This window comes from Rhinichthys klamathensis, unplaced genomic scaffold (genome assembly GCF_029890125.1).
Source record: "Rhinichthys klamathensis goyatoka isolate OS25496 unplaced genomic scaffold, OSU_Roscu_1.1 h1tg000161l_1, whole genome shotgun sequence".
Lineage (NCBI taxonomy): Eukaryota > Metazoa > Chordata > Actinopteri > Cypriniformes > Leuciscidae > Rhinichthys > Rhinichthys klamathensis.
In genome coordinates this window covers 4,139,434-4,156,855 of record NW_026606695.1, presented here as the reverse complement: position 1 = coordinate 4,156,855, position 17,422 = coordinate 4,139,434, and the positions used below count along the sequence as shown (strand labels likewise).

At 36.2% G+C, this 17,422-nt stretch overlaps 2 protein-coding genes across 2 annotated transcripts; both read right to left on the bottom strand.

Moving 5' to 3' along the window:
• Nucleotides 1–375: 375 nt before the first annotated feature.
• On the bottom strand, nt 376–8,082 carry tsg101b (tumor susceptibility 101b). The gene is made up of 10 exons (XM_056259062.1): nt 7,904–8,082; nt 7,733–7,817; nt 7,424–7,489; nt 7,146–7,309; nt 6,938–7,055; nt 6,745–6,805; nt 5,225–5,319; nt 1,172–1,374; nt 708–947; nt 376–615 (listed from the first exon to the last, which is right to left on the bottom strand). Exons 1-10 carry the CDS (start codon nt 7,946–7,948, stop codon nt 526–528), a joined length of 1,167 nt encoding a protein of 388 aa, XP_056115037.1. The 5' UTR covers nt 7,949–8,082; the 3' UTR covers nt 376–525.
• Nucleotides 8,083–9,363: 1,281 nt separating this feature from the next.
• On the bottom strand, nt 9,364–16,035 carry hrasb (HRas proto-oncogene, GTPase b). Its single transcript, XM_056259046.1, has 6 exons — nt 15,897–16,035; nt 14,111–14,244; nt 12,487–12,665; nt 12,235–12,394; nt 11,993–12,116; nt 9,364–10,120 (listed from the first exon to the last, which is right to left on the bottom strand). Exons 2-5 carry the CDS (start codon nt 14,219–14,221, stop codon nt 11,997–11,999), a joined length of 570 nt encoding a protein of 189 aa, XP_056115021.1. The 5' UTR covers nt 14,222–14,244; nt 15,897–16,035; the 3' UTR covers nt 9,364–10,120; nt 11,993–11,996.
• Nucleotides 16,036–17,422: the final 1,387 nt, after the last annotated feature.

Below are 17,422 nucleotides of genomic sequence, written 5' to 3'. Positions count from 1 at the left end.
CTAAAAATAAAACAAAGTGCTGATTTTAAGAGAATTATTCAGTTACAGGTACTATTTTGAGATTAAACAATATAAAAATAAGACTAACATTCAGGTTGAGCATATTGAATGTCATTCCCATACTTCTTTAGCTTTACCCTGTATCTGAAAAGACACTTTAGAAGAATATGAGGCACGAGTTACAAAAAGTGCAACGATTGCTGTTTTTGTAAGGCTATGCTAAACTCTTAAGCTGAGCAAAAATTGTCTCTTGCAACTGTTTGATTTCCCTGTCTTTGTTTCCCTCTCGACAAAGTTAAGAACCTTAAAAGTCACTATTTTTTATATATATATATTTTTTAACAAAGATATATTCATTGCACTTGTTGTCTACAGATGCTATGAATGTAAACTTCAATCTCTCGGTTTCACAGAGATTTGGGCTTTAGGTCCTGGGTAAATTACAATCACCTTTCACATCACAAAGCCTGTGATTTAGTTCACCACGTGGTATAACTGAGAGGGAGAATGATTTATTTGGGCAGGTCAGTACAGGTCACTGAGGCCTGCTACTTTCCGGGCCTTCTGCATCAAGGCCCGCAACTGGAACTGTTTTCTGGAGAGAAGGCGCACATGCTGCACACAACAGGATATTCACATTAATATATTTCAAATATTGTGTTTTAGCTTAGACAACAAGACAATGACAAAAAGGGCTGTTGACTAACCTTGAGGAAGACATCCAAGTCAATGACATCTCTGCGTAACGCTTCACCCAAGTAGAAGATAGTGTCTTCTATGGCGTTTTCTTCAGCGTAGAGGTTCAGAATCTGCTTATAAAGAGGAGCGGTCGGCACAATCACATCATCGAGGTCATTGTCCTCAGATTGGTTCTGCATTCTCTCCAGGGCAACAGTCAGCTCCTCATCTTTCTGCTTGAGGCTATCAATGTTTTTGTCCACATCAGCCTGTGATTCAATGGAAAGAACGTGTTTTATTTATACATTTTATAAAATATTTAAAAGTACAATGCTTTCAGGCAGATACCTTGTTAAAAAAGTGACTTATTAGATTGTATAAATTAGTAGTGTTATAAGCTTCAGTCACTATTATCTGAGTATCATCAACAACAAATCAGACTGATTTGATCATTTCAACTGTAGCTGTACAATTACGAATGTTTCTCTTGTACCATCTCCAGGTCTAGTTTGGTCACCATCTCCTCCAGCTTCTGGTGGCCTCTCTTCAGGTCCTCCTCTGTCCTTTTCAGGGCATCCAGCTCTGCCTGTGCTCGATCCATCTCTTCTTTCATCCGCCAGCGCAATTTGTCACTGACCGCAGACACCAAAGATGCACGGATTGTGTCCTCTCCGATGGTACCATCACGAGTGGGCCCTGAAACGCAGCAAAAATATTTGCAGGGGTTTGAAAGTAGAGTTTTTTGGAATAAGTTTGTTCACTTATTAACTTTTGTTGAAAAGTTTTTGGTTGGTAAGATTTAATAATGTTCTTAAAAGTAGTGTCTTAAAGGGGTCATATAATGGTACATGCACTTTTACAAGTTGATTGTACTGAAATGTGTGTTGGCAGTGCCTGTACACAACCATCATAAAATGATAAAAATCCATCCAGTGTTTTTGTTTTAACCTCCTTATATGTTTTCCCCTGCCTCAAATTGAGCCGTTCGATTTTGTGACGTCACACGCTCGGAAGCCCCTCCCACGATTGTTGATTGACAGCATCGTTTCAACACAGACCCGCCCTCGCTCGTGCGCGAGCTGTCAATCATAGTCTGCGCGGACCGGCGCGGTCATTGTTGATATGCTGGAGCACTGTCTATGAGCAGAATGGCGTCTAAGCGATTGTGGTGTTCTGTTCTTGGGTGTAATAACGAACACAGCAGTCATTTTAATGTTCCTAAATCCGAACCGCTGAAGACGCAGTGGCTGAGTTTGTTTTCGAAGGGAATATTCCCCACGAGCAACGTCAATGCTTTCATGTTTGCGCAAATCATTTCACACACCAGACTGCTTTATAAACGAGGAGGTATAAAGCTGGTTTTGCTAAGAAGCTGCTCCTGAATAAAGGATCGGTACCAGATATTCGTGTTCCTGCTGAACCTCCAGAAGAACTGAAGTGAGTGTAACGTTTTATTAAACTTTATATTAATATTTATATTAATCTTTGCAAATCGCTAGCTGCACGCTTCACAATGAATGCGTCTAAGGTTTACACTCAGTCAGGGTACATTACGGCATGTTTTCTATGTATGACGTTCTCAATATAATTCATAATCCCACGTTTATACTGAACAACGCGTTATGGTTATTGTGTTATTGTGTTCAAACGGTGTACGCATAGAACAGAGAGGCGGGGTGAGCAAAGCTCATTATCATTTAAACTCATATACACTGAAACGGCGTGCTGAAAACAGAGCTGTTTTTGACCAGGTAAAATAAGTGTTTTCTTACAATACTAATGAGAATTTTTAATTAAAGTATATTACAAACTTTTAATTTAGACCCTAAAGAATCATATTTTGCTTGTACAAAAATGGCATTTTATGACCCCTTTAAGTTGCTCAACAAGGCTGCATTTATTTGATCAAAAATACAGTAAAAACAATAATATTGAGAAATATTATTACAGTTTAAAATAACTGTTTTCTATTTGAATATATGTTAAAATGTGTTCTTCAGGGTGTCTACAGATATAAACAAGTTAAATTCAAGACTTTTTAAGACCTTTTAAATGCCACTTTGAATAAAATTTAAGACCAAACCTGTGATGAAAATACACATTCTATTACATGCGTATATGTAATATTTAATGTTTAACCTAAGTAATTGAAGTAATTTAATATGAACTGCTTCAATGTATGAATCAATATGAATCAATCTAACATTTGTAATCGTGAGAAGATTCAGCAAAATAGCTCCCGTCATGTTGTTACTTAACTATATGATATTTAATAAACAAAAAACTAAACATTGAGTTTTTACTGTAGTATGTTTTATCTTCTGTGAGTTTTTTTATGTGTGCTGTTATGCTCATTTGTTTTGATTTCTCACTATAAAATCTCTCACAGAGACAGGCAGCGAGTCTCAACAGCGCTACCAGAATTACATTATCAATCGCTGTTTATCAGGGACGTGCAGAGAGTTCCTCAGGGGCTCAAATGTAAAAAGCGGCATATATATATATATATATATATATACACAGTATATATATATGTGTGTATATATATATATATAAAATATATGTACCGGCCAAAAGTTTGGACACTAATGTTTTTGAAAGAAGCCTTTTATGCTCATCAAGGCTGCATTTATTTTATCTAAAATACAGAAAAAACTGTAATATTGTGAAATATTTCCACAATTTATAATATACTTATAACCTTTGATACTTTTTTCAGGATTCTGAGTTAAAAAAAGAAATTTATTTAAAATAGAAATATTTTGTACCAATATACACGACCGTTCAAAAGTTTGGGGTCAGTAATATTTTTTTTCTTTAAAAAAATTCAAATAAATAATGGGCTATTTTTTGATATGTGCTAAATTGATCAAAAGTGACAGTAAAGACTTTCTATTTTAATTAAATACTGTTCTTTTAAACTTTTTATTCATCAATGAATCCTGAAAAAAGTATCACAGGTTAAAAAAAAAACTGTTTCTGACATTCTGAAAAATCATGTGACACTGAAGACTGGAGTTATGGCTGTTGAAAATCCAGCTTTGTATCACAGAAATAAATGATATTTTTAAAATAGAAAAACATTTTAAATGGTAATAATATTTTTCTGTATTTTTGATCAAATAAATGCAGGCTTGATCACATAAGAGACTACACACAATAGGCCTGTAGGTCGCGCCTGTGTTTCATTTAACCAACTATGATAGTTTGATTAAATGGTAAACGCATCAATATACATAGACTAAATAAAAAGTGACTTTAATACTAGACCTACTTACCAGTAATGTGACTTTTGGTGCTGGTTTTGTGCAGTGCTTTGTAGTCAATTAACATCCATTGTTTAATTCAGATCACTTCATAAATGTTAATTCGTTTGTCCATCTATTTTCAAACGATTTATGAATGACTGGAAAATTACCGCTCCACTTCACATTGTCTAATGAAATTTTTAACTTCTTGTGCCAGATAACGATTGGTCGGTGTATTATACATTACAAACAGGCTTCAATGAATTCTGTAATATTTTTCATTGAATCGACGCACTACCTTTTATTATTAAAAAAAAAAAAAAACGTTTTGTTCATTCCTTCCTGCCGTCGAGCAATATACTCACTGAAATAACTATATTTGGCTCGAGAACATCAGTTCCCGAGCAGACTGTGGAATACCTATGTTTACACTAGTGCATTGTCATTTTAAAACATAACTTTTGCTACGGTTACGCCTGCCGTCCATACATTACTCCAGAGTTTTAGACCCTCGTCCGAAGCAAGACACAACAAACTTGACGCAAGTGACGCAACCCATAGCAACGCGTTGCAGCAACAACACCTCAGATTGACAGAAACGTAAAAATAAACGTGAATTTTCCCGCTTCGATGCTTCACTGGTTATTTGACGGACATTGGGTCCGTCAAACTGGAGAAATGTTAGCGGTAATGTGACCAGAAATATTTAAGACCCATCGAATCTGAATTTAAGACATTTTAATACTTTTTAAGGCCTTTTATTAGGAAAACTTTATTTAAGACTTTTTAAGGACCCGCGGCCACCCTGTTCTTGTATTTGCAAAGCTGATTTTTCAGCTTCATTACTCCAGTCTTCAGTGTCACATGATCCTTCAGAAATTATTCTAATAAGCTGATTTGGTGCTAAAGAAATATTTCTTATTATTATCAATGTTGAAAACCACTTGATATTTCCGTGGTAAACTATGATGCATTTTTTCCCCTTGAAAATGCAAAAAAGGTCTGCACTCTAAAAATCTTTTATTGTAAACAGGAGATAAAGTTAACAAAAGTTAACAAACGTTTCGGCTGTGACCGTTTTCTTTGAAGAAATATTATATAATATTATAAATGACTTTACTGTCACTTTTGATCAATTTAATCTATCCTTGCTGGGAAAAAAAAGTATTAATTTATTTTATTTTTTAAATCTTACTAACCCAAGTGGTAGTGTACTTGTTTTTGAGACGGATACAAGATTAGAAATGCATTAGTTTCTTTTGATTCTTGGTTTCTGAGATGTCACTACTATTGCTCACCCACTGTAGTAATAGGCGACACCTGGGTATAGAGAGAGGACCCGGAAGAGGGGTATCCAGAAGCTGCTGCAGGATAAGGGTAGCCCTGAAATCCCCTGACAGACAGAAAATAAAATATGGTCACGCTTTATATCAGGTAGACCTTAACTACTATGTACTTAAACATTTGATACAATATACTTATAATGTTCATACATGATGGTGCATTAAAGCATTTAATTAACATTTGTAGTTACACTGTTAACTGTTTTTAATCCAGTGAATCCAAATAATTCTCCAAAGAAGGAAAATACGATTCTATTCATGATTCGTTATAGGAACTCGTATTCGTCTGAAGTTCGTTCTTTTCCTGCTATTCTCTCCTGGAAATACTGGAGATGTGTTCACTCATTCCATGTATTATACTGGAGTTTGCCAATTCTGCTCACTAATTTAATACAATTATTAATTCCTACGTGCCAAAAAAAAAAAACAGCCTTGAGTGTATCGCAAGATTTTCATGAGTCTCTAGAGAAATTGATGGTGCTTTCAGCAAGTGTGTATTTTGATTTACAGCAGGGGTTCTCAACTCTGTCTCTGGCCCTCGAATTCCACTTTCCGGCAGCATTATGCTCTAATCTTTTAATGCTGGTATAAAAATAAATGTATTTTTGCTGCAAAATGCATGCTTGATTGTCCCACTTTAAATTAGGTGTCTTTAACTACCATGTATTACCATATAAATTAATTATTTAATACAATGCACTTATTGTATACATACATGTTCTTACATTGTACTTATTTTTAAAAATACGTCTATGTAGTGACAGCAGTAATTACACTGTTGACCCTCACTTTACACAGTAACCCTCCCTTAAACCTACCCGTATCACCAAAACTATTTATTTTTTGATAAGTACATAGTAGTTAAGGACACCTTATATAAAGTGTGACCAAAACATTCTGTTACAATGGATATCAATGATGAAATATTGTGAAATAAGAGGAGGATCGGATTTAAGTGTTTAGACATAGGTCAGATGACCAGATATCTGATATGTATTGGATTTAGAACCACATATGAAAGAGGCCCAAATCAGATGAGAAAAATGTTGTGTTTTTGCTGTCTCACGTAACAAGATCACTGATCTGTGGTAGATGTCTAATAAATAAACTACAGTTTGGGGTCAGTACGATTTAAAAAATAATAATAATTCTCTCATACTCATCAAGGCTGCATTTATAGGAACAAAAATATAGTAAAAACAGTAATATTTTAATATTATTACTACCGGTATTTAAAATAACAGTTTTCTATACATCTTTTTTTAGTTCTTTGATGAATAGAACATTCAAAATATATCTTTTGTTGCATTATAAATGTCTTTATTGTCACTTTTGATCAATTTAATGCATCCTTGCTCAAAAGTATTATATTTTTCCACACACACACAAAAAAAAACACTTTAAACTTTTGTGTACATAGTCAACTGGAAGACCATACGGTCAAGATTTGTGACTTGCACACTGAAAGCACTTACCCTGGATTAGCAGAGTGTCCTTGACTATAAGGCAAGCCTGGTGTGCTTGGCATGTAGGAAGCTGGAAAGAAAAATGAAATTATTGCTGATGCCCGAAGTCAAATACTAACCTAAATCTTAAAATACATTATCTATCAGATCCAATATATTGCGCTGAACCAAAACAATCAGACGCAAGTATATATATGCTTACTATTAGGTGGGCCTGCTGCCGGGAAAGTTGCCTGAGTGCTGGGCCGTGAGAAGACTGGTGGTTCCTCTCCAAACACTACAATCATCACCTGGATCAGTCCCAACAAATTAGACTGGGGCTAAAGAAGAGAAGACCAAAGCAAATGAAAGATGCATGAGTTTACGCCCTCCTGAATTAAACACAAAGATTAAAAAAACAAAACACTTACAGGTTTCCATTCATGCAGGTATGGGAGGTAAATCTTTCCATTGGCATCAACGTGTTTCCCGGGTTTTATCATCATGGCACTTGTGGGTTTGACAAAACAGATGGGAGGGTTGTAGGGATACGAGTCAAGAAGCCACAGGCAGATGGGAATGTTGTACACATTTCCTATAGAAGAGGAACATATTAAATAGGGAAAAGGGTTCAACATAAGGACTTTATTCATCTGGATACAGCTGGATGAAGAGTGGAGAAACTTCTTTGAAAGCAGTGTCTCTATACCTCGGTAGTTTACTGGCACCGTTCCTGTGAGACTCAGCAGCTCTTTGGTAGAGCCATCATTGAACACTAAAATAAAAAAATGCTAAATGAGTGCAGGCCAGGAAAATATATTCGTAGTACAAATTGAGCTGATTTCAATTGGTATACACATAAGTAAAAATGAAAACAAAAGTATAAATTACTTCATACAGTCAAATTTAAAACCTTGCGAACTTTTTATGTTCATGTTATCTTTATTAAAAGTAAATGTTAAGTGCTTTAACATTTAAAAATGGCATTTAAACATTTGTAAATGTGTTTGAAGTTTACCGTAGTGGTCCAACACAGGTTTAAGATCTTTATAGTGAGACGTCACGTTTAAGTCGCGTGCGGTCAGATCCCTGTATTTATAAATCTGTGTACACAGAAAAACATTACCCAGAACACGTAAAACACTTTGTAAACATCTTCTCTGGTACGCAAGTGTTTAACATAAGTTACCTTCGCCAGGACTTTCCGTAGAGAATTTTCGTTCATTGTCGTCATGTTTACAGTGATTATGAAGTAATATATTACTTAAAAAAAGATTGTACCAGTTAAATCATATAGTTTTGTTATGGACGTAAACTCATAAAGACCAAATCATCGCATCCATAACAAACAAGGAAATCTCGGCTGAACTTGCATTACTTCACTTCCGGTCAGATGACTGATGACGCAGAACGCAGAGGTTGCACTTCATTGGTTGAAGTGTAGGTTCTACTTTACTACAGTTTTGCTACATTAATAATTTTTAAACTTTAAAAATCCATATTCAGGATGTAGTGACTAGGTGAAATTCGACTTTTAAAGATGTTTAAATATTCAAATGTAAAACAGATGTTCAGGAAATCAAAGCAAGCTTCTTTATTTGACACTTTCTTTACACAATAATCATAATGGTAGGCACAAATCTATAATGACAGATTGTTAAAATGAAATTCAGTGTTGCCTGCACACCATAGACACAAAATAAGAACAACTTCTTAAAAAAAAGTATTAATTACTTCAAAAAAGGTAATTATTTAAATACCAGAGCCAACACAGCCTTTTGCCATTTCTTCTGTACTATAACGCTGTGTTCTGCTATTGTTGTTGTAAAAAAAAAAAAAAAAAAAAAAAAACTCCATGAAAAAGATTTAGTAGCAGCATTTTGCTTATGACATAAAACAGAATAACATAGAGGTCCTATATAATTCGAGGTCATGTATGTGTGTATTTTACATAATGTTAATAAGAGTGTCATGGAAAATGGACATTAACAATATTAATGTACAACAATATTCAGTAAGTCGTGGCAGCCATCACACCACGTGATAAACCCACATTACACTGTGGCAGAGGAGCTAAATCCATCAAAACGATCTGGATGCCCACAGCATTCTGATAGAAACCCTTGAAGGTCATATCCATAGCTACAGACATGTGATTTAAAGGGAGAATCATATCCGCCCATGTATGTCCTTGAGAACAATCAATAGACTTCAAAGGAACAAAACACTCTGCAATCTTTATCGAGCAAAATCATCATTTCAGCCAGAAAGAGAAGACACTCATAGTCAAAGACACTGTGTTCATCTGATTCACGTAAATTAAATCGAAAGACCTTTGTTTGGATTTGAAATCTAACGGAATGAAGGTCCCATCATATGATAATTTATAATGATGTATTTACATGATGATTTACAATAAGTGTATAATACAAGCAATCTGATGTCTGATAGAAGTACAGTATATTACTCCTTATTGACACAAACATGATGTAAAATGTACTTCCTAAATGTACTTGTTGTTTGACTTCAAAGTTTCAAGCGTATGCCCTGAACATGGGAACTGCCCAGTGCTGGCAATATCAACAAAAGCTTTTCAGTCCAAGCTTTGAAGTTTATAGTAGGTTTGCATTCATTTTCCAACAAGAAAAGGTTTTTTTTTTTTTTTGAAGAGACCTTAATTTATTTGTCTTCTTTAGCCAATGCAATTATTTGTGATGCATTTGTCTAATAATGTAAATGTAAAGCATCACATCTGGGTATTTAATCAAGCCACAATTCAAAGACCCTGAGGGCCATTCAAATTCAAAAAGGCTAACAAAGAATAAATGCGATTCCATAGCATGTCCTATCGGAGATGTACCTTCTAATCGCAATCTATTGCACTGTAACTTGTGATACACACACTGCATATGACTATTCTCTTTGCAAGAGAACGTAATGAATTAAGTACATTTTATTAGGATAGACTTCTTCTAAGCAAATGACAATACAAATCTTCCTCACATCCAGACATATGCTAATCTAACTGATGTAGTAATTCTCCTCTCCGTCTCGTAAAGTGTTTTTCTAACATACACATCTGACAAAGCAATATGAGAGGTTATTTTCTGAGCTATTACTTCCAGTTAAGAGTAAATAGTTTGTTTAATGTAAATATATTTAAGTGTGACAGCGCTCATCCAGTCGTATAGCAACTCCAGTGTTGAGACCATTAAAATGAGGTACAACTTCTTTCCTCTCCAGTAGAGGAGAGCGATGGGAACATCCCTAAGAAGACTGCAGGGCTGCCAGAATAAAGATTTCCCTTTTACACAGTCTGCTCTAAACGTCCAGCATCTGTGTAGGTGTTGCAGTGTTTGTGGTCTGTAGGGCTGCACTGCTTCCAAAGCCACGCCATGCACTTTCACTGCAAAGAGAAGGAGAGAACTGAGTACACATGAGGAGCACTACACAAACGTTTAATTATTCATGAATATTTGTATATTTATGTTATTGAGAGATTTGTGTCATATAGCCATGGTTGGATCATATAAGTGCCTCATTTAGTATATTGTAATGGTTCCTAATTTTGTTTTGGAGGTCAGCTACAATTGGTTTACACGCAGGTAAAACAACAACAACAACAACAAAACACTTTAAAGGGTTAGTTCACCCAAAAAAAATTAAATTCTGTCATTAATTACTCACCCTCATGTCGTTCCAAACCCGTTAAGCCCAATTTATACTTCTGCGTCGAACTCACGCCGTAGCTTGTTCTGTGTGTAGCGCGCGTACCCTTCGGCGTACCCTGACGTGCACCTCTCCAAAAATGTAACAACGCGTCAATTCTACGCGCACCGCAAGCGCTGTGATTGGTCTGCTAGACCCGCTCCCCGGCTTTTACATGCTCCCTCTGCATGTGTAATTGCGCGTCAACGCGGACAACGACGCAGAAGTATAAATGAAAACCAACGTGTAGTCTATAGCGTAGAGGCTCCGGCGCAGGTCCGACGCAAAAGTATAAATCAGCCTTTAGACTTTAAGATCTTCGGAACACAAATTAAGATACTTTTTAATGAAATCTGAGAGACAGCTACGCAATTACCACTTCGATGCTTCAAAAAGTTCATAAAGAGATCGTAAAACGAATCCATATGAATTGAGCGGTTTAGTCAACATTTTTTGAAGAGACTCGATGGATTATGATGAACAGATTGAATTTAGGCTTTTATTCACATATAAACAATGATCAGCGAGTATAAACAGAAGCTCAACTGAACATGCGTAACATTGATTATCGCACGTCAAGCGAACATGCTTGAGCTTCTGTTTACCACAACTGATGTGTGAAGTGATGAATGTTTATAAGTGAATAAAAGCCTAAATTCAATCTGTTCATCATATAAAGCGATCGAGAAAATTTGGATTAACCCGCTCAATTCACATAGATTCAATAAGATCTCCTTATGAACTTTTTGAAGCTTCAAATTGGTAGTTGCGTAGCTCTCAATGGAGGGACAAAAATCGCTCAGATTTTATTACAAATATCTTCATTTGTGTTCTAAAGATGAACGAAAGTCTTACGGGTTTGAAACGACATGAGGGTGAGTAATTTTTAATGACAGAATTTTTGGGAGAGCTAACCTTAATTTTCTCATATATGCATTGAAGCATCACCTCTTTTCTCAGTGTCTGAAACGGTTTGATAAATGATCTCTAAACCCCTCCTTTCTGGGAGCCTACTCTGCTGTCAGGTCAGATGGCCCAGTCTGTTCTGATTGGTCTACTGCTTACAGCGTGTGTTGGAAACTAAATGCCCATTACCATTTCTGAATTTCATCTCCTCCACTTGTATACACAGTGATACGAACAGTATCAAGGGTGTCGGTTTTACCGTATCAATTCGAGCCCATGGATTCATTCATTGGGAGTGCATGCAAAGTGGGTTTGCTTTCGCAGAGCAGAAAATAGCATCTCGACATATCGACAACAAGAACCAAACTCTTCCAGGCCTCAGCTACAAATACAGTGTTTGAGGGCGGGTCAAAGTGGATGTGGTTCGCGGGCAGGCAATGAAGATGCAAATTTGTTACAAACCTACATAAGTTTATGGAGGAAGTAAGACTTCAGAATCGGTTCTTTCTTTTAGGAGACATAACTCCATTTATCGTGCACTGAAATGATCTTTGAAACTTTGCAGACATTTTACATTCACAAACAGCTATATTACACACAACATGAAAAGTGACATCTAAGAAAGCATAATAGGGACACCCGCTAACAGAATAAAGGAATTTACCAGATCATGACACTACACAGCGGCAGTTCATACAGTCTTGGCCGTTGTCATCTGGCGGGTTCAGTTTCCTCAACTTATGCTGCCTGATTTCACGGACGAGTGTGTAAAAGGCATCTTCCACTCCCTAATCAGAAACACACATACACATATGCATTCAGCCATGCAATGAAATGTGGACAGCTTGATACTTTATTGTCAAAATGATTGGTTATACAACAGAATACAACTGAAATGTTTCTTACCTGTCTGGTCTTGGCTGAGGTTTCAATGTAGGGTATACCGTAGCTACGGGCGAGTTCCTGGGCTTGTCTTGTGTCCACAGTGCGTGCTGGTAGGTCACATTTATTACCCACAAGCACCATAGGCACATCATCTGAGTCTTTAACCCTCTTAATCTGTTCCCTTTAAAAAGCAGTGCAAACAATCCACATTTATAATGATATTTATTATAAGAAACAAAAAGATGTATTCTTATGTGTTTCCTATCATTTAACCTGTACTGATGAATGTCCTCAAAAGACTTGGTATTGTTGATGGCAAAGACGCAGAGAAAGCCCTCTCCGGTCCTCATGTACTGGTCTCTCATTGCACTGTACTCTTCCTGACCTGCAGTATCCAGGATATCTAACAGACACGTCTCTCCATCAATCACCACCTGTTTCCTGTATGAGTCCTTTGAGGAAGAACAGATCATAAATATCCAATGTAAGAGGCAATATTATTTGATTCAAATAAAGTATCATGGTTTTATAGAGTAACACTTTCAAAATGCATGATATACATAATATAGTAAACAATCATCTTATGTCCGTTATTTATTATAACAAATGCCTGCAGAGGGCGCCAACGCTTGGTGATTGTTGTTGTTACACTTTACAGTATGATCAAATCCTCATTTAAAATTGGCCAAACTGCATTGAATTGAAATGTTTACTTAATCTTACATATTTGGCCACTTCTTTACAATAGAAATGCTACAACACTGTCATTTCCTGAACAAGAATATGTGGACATTAAAACATGCAAACTTCACGCGATGAACAGTTTGCATATTTAGAAACATATTGATGTATTCTCCTGTGTTGGCGTAGGTTTGTAAATGATTTACCTTACAAGTCTGATGAAATGGCGCACATTGCGTTCCCAGATGAACGTTATAAGCAACCCAAACTCACAGCATATGCAGAGATGGTGTGTGAGATGCGCTATGATAACAGTTCATGTGGAGCAGCATTTACTGTGAATGGATCCGCTCTGTGATGCACATAACCTACATGCATCTAAATAATTAAAGCACACTCATTATGATATATATATATATATTCTGTATATTAAACCATATAAAATATATTAAATTGAAATCGAGGATTTTTAAAATCGAGTACTGGAATTTAATCGAGGAATCATGACAGCTCTAATTGTGAATTCTCTTACTGCTCAATTGACACTGCAATATACAGTGAAATATATTCTGTTACTGATAAAGAGAAAGTGGAAACTGTGGACTATTTTACCAAAGTGGGGCGAATGTTTTACCCTCAGAGTAAATTTTGATGTTTTCTATTCATAAATTATTTTATTTGAAATTAGGGAACTATATTCTGCACTGAGGTCTGTTTTTTTTTGCAATCATGAGAACTCTCTAAGAAGTTTTGGCATGTTATTGATTATGGCAATGTTGATGTATTTGGTCTTGGCGGACTAGATCTACTATGCTGCTGCAGAGCTGCCAATAGATACACAGACACGCTGTCATGCGCATGTAAGATATGCTTCTGCATGAACAGACATACTGTACATAAATCTAATAGCAGATCAAGACAGGTGGATCTGGGGGAGGTAGAGGGTTTCAGAGGAACACTGATAGCACGCTGCAGGGCCAGCTTAGAGCAAACAATGAACCAAACTATCTAAATGTTAGGCAAGCAATCTCACTGGCTGCAGGATCAGCAGATAACAAACATCTTGTGCCATGTGGTATTGGTGTAACTGCTTGCAGATTGCATGTAAAGGACCTATCAGCCTGTGCCATCTGAATTTCATGACTGAACATATAATAAACTATAACATATGAGACAAAGGTATTGACAGAAACTACCATTTTGACTTTAGGCTTACCTCAATGGTTGGGTCGTATTCATCAACAAAGTGGTTCTGAATGAGCTGGATGGTCAGAGCACTCTTGCCCACACCACCTGCACCTACCACCACCAGCTTATATTCTGTCATTCTCACTGCTGCGGAGTCAGAAACTGAAAGAAACCAAGAAGGAACAAGGAAATGTGAGATTTTTTTTAAATGAATCATTATAGGACGTATACACTTGAAACAGTCTGTTGAACACATTAAAATAAGCTTACAAGGAAACAGAACTGACAGGGAGTTCGTTCAATAAAAAAGTAAAGGGGGGATTCCAGTCAACATCTATGAAGAGGATACCAGTGCTTCCTGGAAGCACTTGTCTTGCTGACAATATTTAAGACAGATAAAATTACCCTTAGTGATGTAACACTGGACAAAAAGATTTCTATAATCTATTTTGGGCTGCAGAGGAAACTCAACAGGACTTTCCCTTAGTGGTCTATTCGTGTTATTAGTTCAAATGTTTGATTCAGTTCCAGTAGAATCTATTTCACTCATAACCTATAATTTCATCCCTTTCAAACTAGATTTGAAATTCTGACAATCTACTTAATAAATTATGGATCCTCAGGAGAAGTTACACGTCAAATAACCTATATATAACAGCTGATCATCTAAGATGTGCTTGGATTTTTTTTCTGAATATTTATCCGAAAGTATTTCCTAAACAATTTTTCTAAAAAAAAAATTTATCCTTACATATGGAGCAGTTAATAAATTAACCAAATATGAGTCAAATAAATCTTATTATACAACTATTCTATTATTTGCTAATGAGACCAAAAACAAATTATGGTTCATCTGAATTTCTGTGCACTGTTAAAAAACAACAGTCAAGCCATCAGGTTCAGCTTTGTCACTGGTGGACACTGGACACTGCATCAAGTATTCCATTTGAAAATCTATTTTTAGCTCATCCACCTGTCATGTCGCCTTACCTGTGAAATTCAGTTTATTTTTCCCTGCTGGGAATTTACAACTTTTATATTGCTTTTAGGCTCTGGATCACATGTCAGGCTAAACAACTTTTAATTACCGAGTCAAAATCGTTTTTTGCCCATGAAAATAGTGATCACACTGTACCAGGAAGGATGTCACCATTTAAAAACACACACAGTCCCACACTAATATATATATATATAGTGTGGGATGTGTGTGTGTGTGTAGGCAGGCTATGTATACGTGTAATAAATCCCTTTTATTTTTCCCATTACCGCTGAAATGCAATGACATCACCTTTATTGACTTTTCAGACGATGCGCAATGTAAACAACGTAGTCATTTTAGTGAGTGAATCTCTGCTAGCCCTATAATACAATGGCAACCAATCTATGTGATGACATAATAAGTTTCAAAAACGTAAAGACTCGAGTAGGCTACACAAACTAGTCTTTATAAAACGTTTCTTGCTCTGTTGGTGTAAATAAACTTATTTCTCCTGCATCGACCATTATGTCCATAATAGCTACGCAACACCGCTGTATGTAGCCTATATGAATATAGTTGCACAGCTCGCTACAATGTAACGAACTAGAGATGAATGGAATTCAGGCGCGCGCACTGATTTGACGCATTTGTTTCGTTTTCCATGTTCACTACAGTAGTAGTTCTTCAGTTTCGAGATGCTGGTGAAATGATTTACGCCTTGATGCAAAAAAAAAAAAAGTATAATTCCGTCCAGCGTCTACAGGAACATTTTGTTGCTGCTGTTATTCCTTCACGACACACAGCATAGAAAGACAGCAGCTGGACTAGTACTTACAAAATCCACGGCGCTGTTCGCTCGTCTCGACCACACTCAGCAAGTCAATAATATGTCGACATCCTTCCCGCTGCTCCGCTCAATGCTCCGTTGCTCTCAACTATTTGTCGTCATTAGACAGCTAGTGTTATTCTTGTTCTTCTACAGATTCTCTGAAGCAGATGCGAGCAACACAAACATCAAACAACGAGCTGCCGACTGATAGGCGAGCAGTGTGTGTGTGTGTGTGTGTGAGAGAGAGAGTGGTATGTGTGTAGGGGGAAGAAGAAGAAGAAGAAGAGGGTGAGCCACAGCACACGCCCAAACCCAGGCTGTGTGTTTCAATACACACAACAAACACACTCTCTCAACCCTTCTTACATTACAGGTGGGCTGTCTTATGTTGCAAACACAAAAATAACATCGTTTCTTTCTTTCTTTGATTTTTTAACTATTTGTTTTCATTGCAGATCAATCCCCATATAGCGTTCAATTCTCATAAAATCACTGACAATTAGAGGGAAATTTCAGATGACAAACTCTTGATGACAAAAATGATTGTACGCTGATTCTATTTTTCTTTCTTTGATTCTTTATTTTTTATTATTATTAGGCTATTACAGAACAAAGATTCGTTTCTTTCTTAAAAATAGTTTTAAAAATCACTGAGAAGGAAATTTCTAATTATAAACACTTAGTGTCTCAACCTAAAAAAAAAAAACTAAAGTTTTTTTTATTATTATTACAGAACAATGCCAATATAGCAAATTTATTGTTTTGTAATGTTTTTTTTTAATTATTATTTAAAAACTGACATCTTTCCTTTTTTCATCTCTAATGCTTTTTAAACTTGTTTTATCGAGACGTGTTTTGTCAGTCTGAGAGACATCTACAGTGAATAGATCCCAAACATTACTGAGTCCTTTGAGAAATAGTTAATGATTCTCTATAAAAACAAAAACAAAAATGATAAGCGGGCCAAATATACAGTATGTGTCGTTACTGTCTTTCTCAGGTATGGGTGGTGATTTATTTTCATTTCATACTTAATTACTATAAACATTTCTCAGGGTTTAATTACTAAGTGTTTTAATATTTCAAAATCACTTTTAAATTAAATAATTTTCAAACTAGAGGTCCACCACTGATGTAATTTTCACAATTGTCCACTAGGTGGCAATCTTTCGTCTCCGTAGCCTTAAGGCAAACACTTCCAATCCCAATTTAACCTCAAATATATTTCAGACATCTACTTTAGTTATGGGGCCGCAGTCATCATAAAAACAGACTTAAAAGAGTATAAAGAAATAGAATAGTGCTGTCATTCACGTCATTTGTCCTCGTGTTTCTTGTCTCCTCCTGCTGAGAGGCAGCCAGGTAGTCACATGGCCTTTTGTATGACGACCAGCGCGCATTTCATTGGCTGATTTGCTTGAAAAAGCATCCGTCGTCAAGGCAACCAAGAGCCGCAGTCCCACTTCACTTGTCTGGTGAGGCCTTGACAAAGTCACACAGATCCTTTTTTACCTTCTGCTTGTTGTTTCACT

What these genes read in the sequence shown, in the direction of transcription:
- hrasb (XM_056259046.1), bottom strand. Translation starts at nt 14,221, where the DNA reads ATGACAGAATATAAGCTGGTGGTGGTAGGTGCAGGTGGTGTGGGCAAG. An exon ending in AATACGACCCAACCATTGAG is followed by an intron (nt 12,666 to 14,110) that starts GTAAGCCTAAAG and finishes TCTTCCTCAAAG; the next exon opens with GACTCATACAGGAAACAGGT. An exon ending in CCTCAGCCAAGACCAGACAG is followed by an intron (nt 12,117 to 12,234) that starts GTAAGAAACATT and finishes GTTTCTGATTAG; the next exon opens with GGAGTGGAAGATGCCTTTTA.
- tsg101b (XM_056259062.1), bottom strand. Translation starts at nt 7,948, where the DNA reads ATGACGACAATGAACGAAAATTCTCTACGGAAAGTCCTGGCGAAG. An exon ending in ACCTGCATGAATGGAAACCT is followed by an intron (nt 7,056 to 7,145) that starts GTAAGTGTTTTG and finishes TCTCTTCTTTAG; the next exon opens with CCCCAGTCTAATTTGTTGGG. An exon ending in ACTTGGATGTCTTCCTCAAG is followed by an intron (nt 616 to 707) that starts GTTAGTCAACAG and finishes TGTTGTGTGCAG; the next exon opens with CATGTGCGCCTTCTCTCCAG.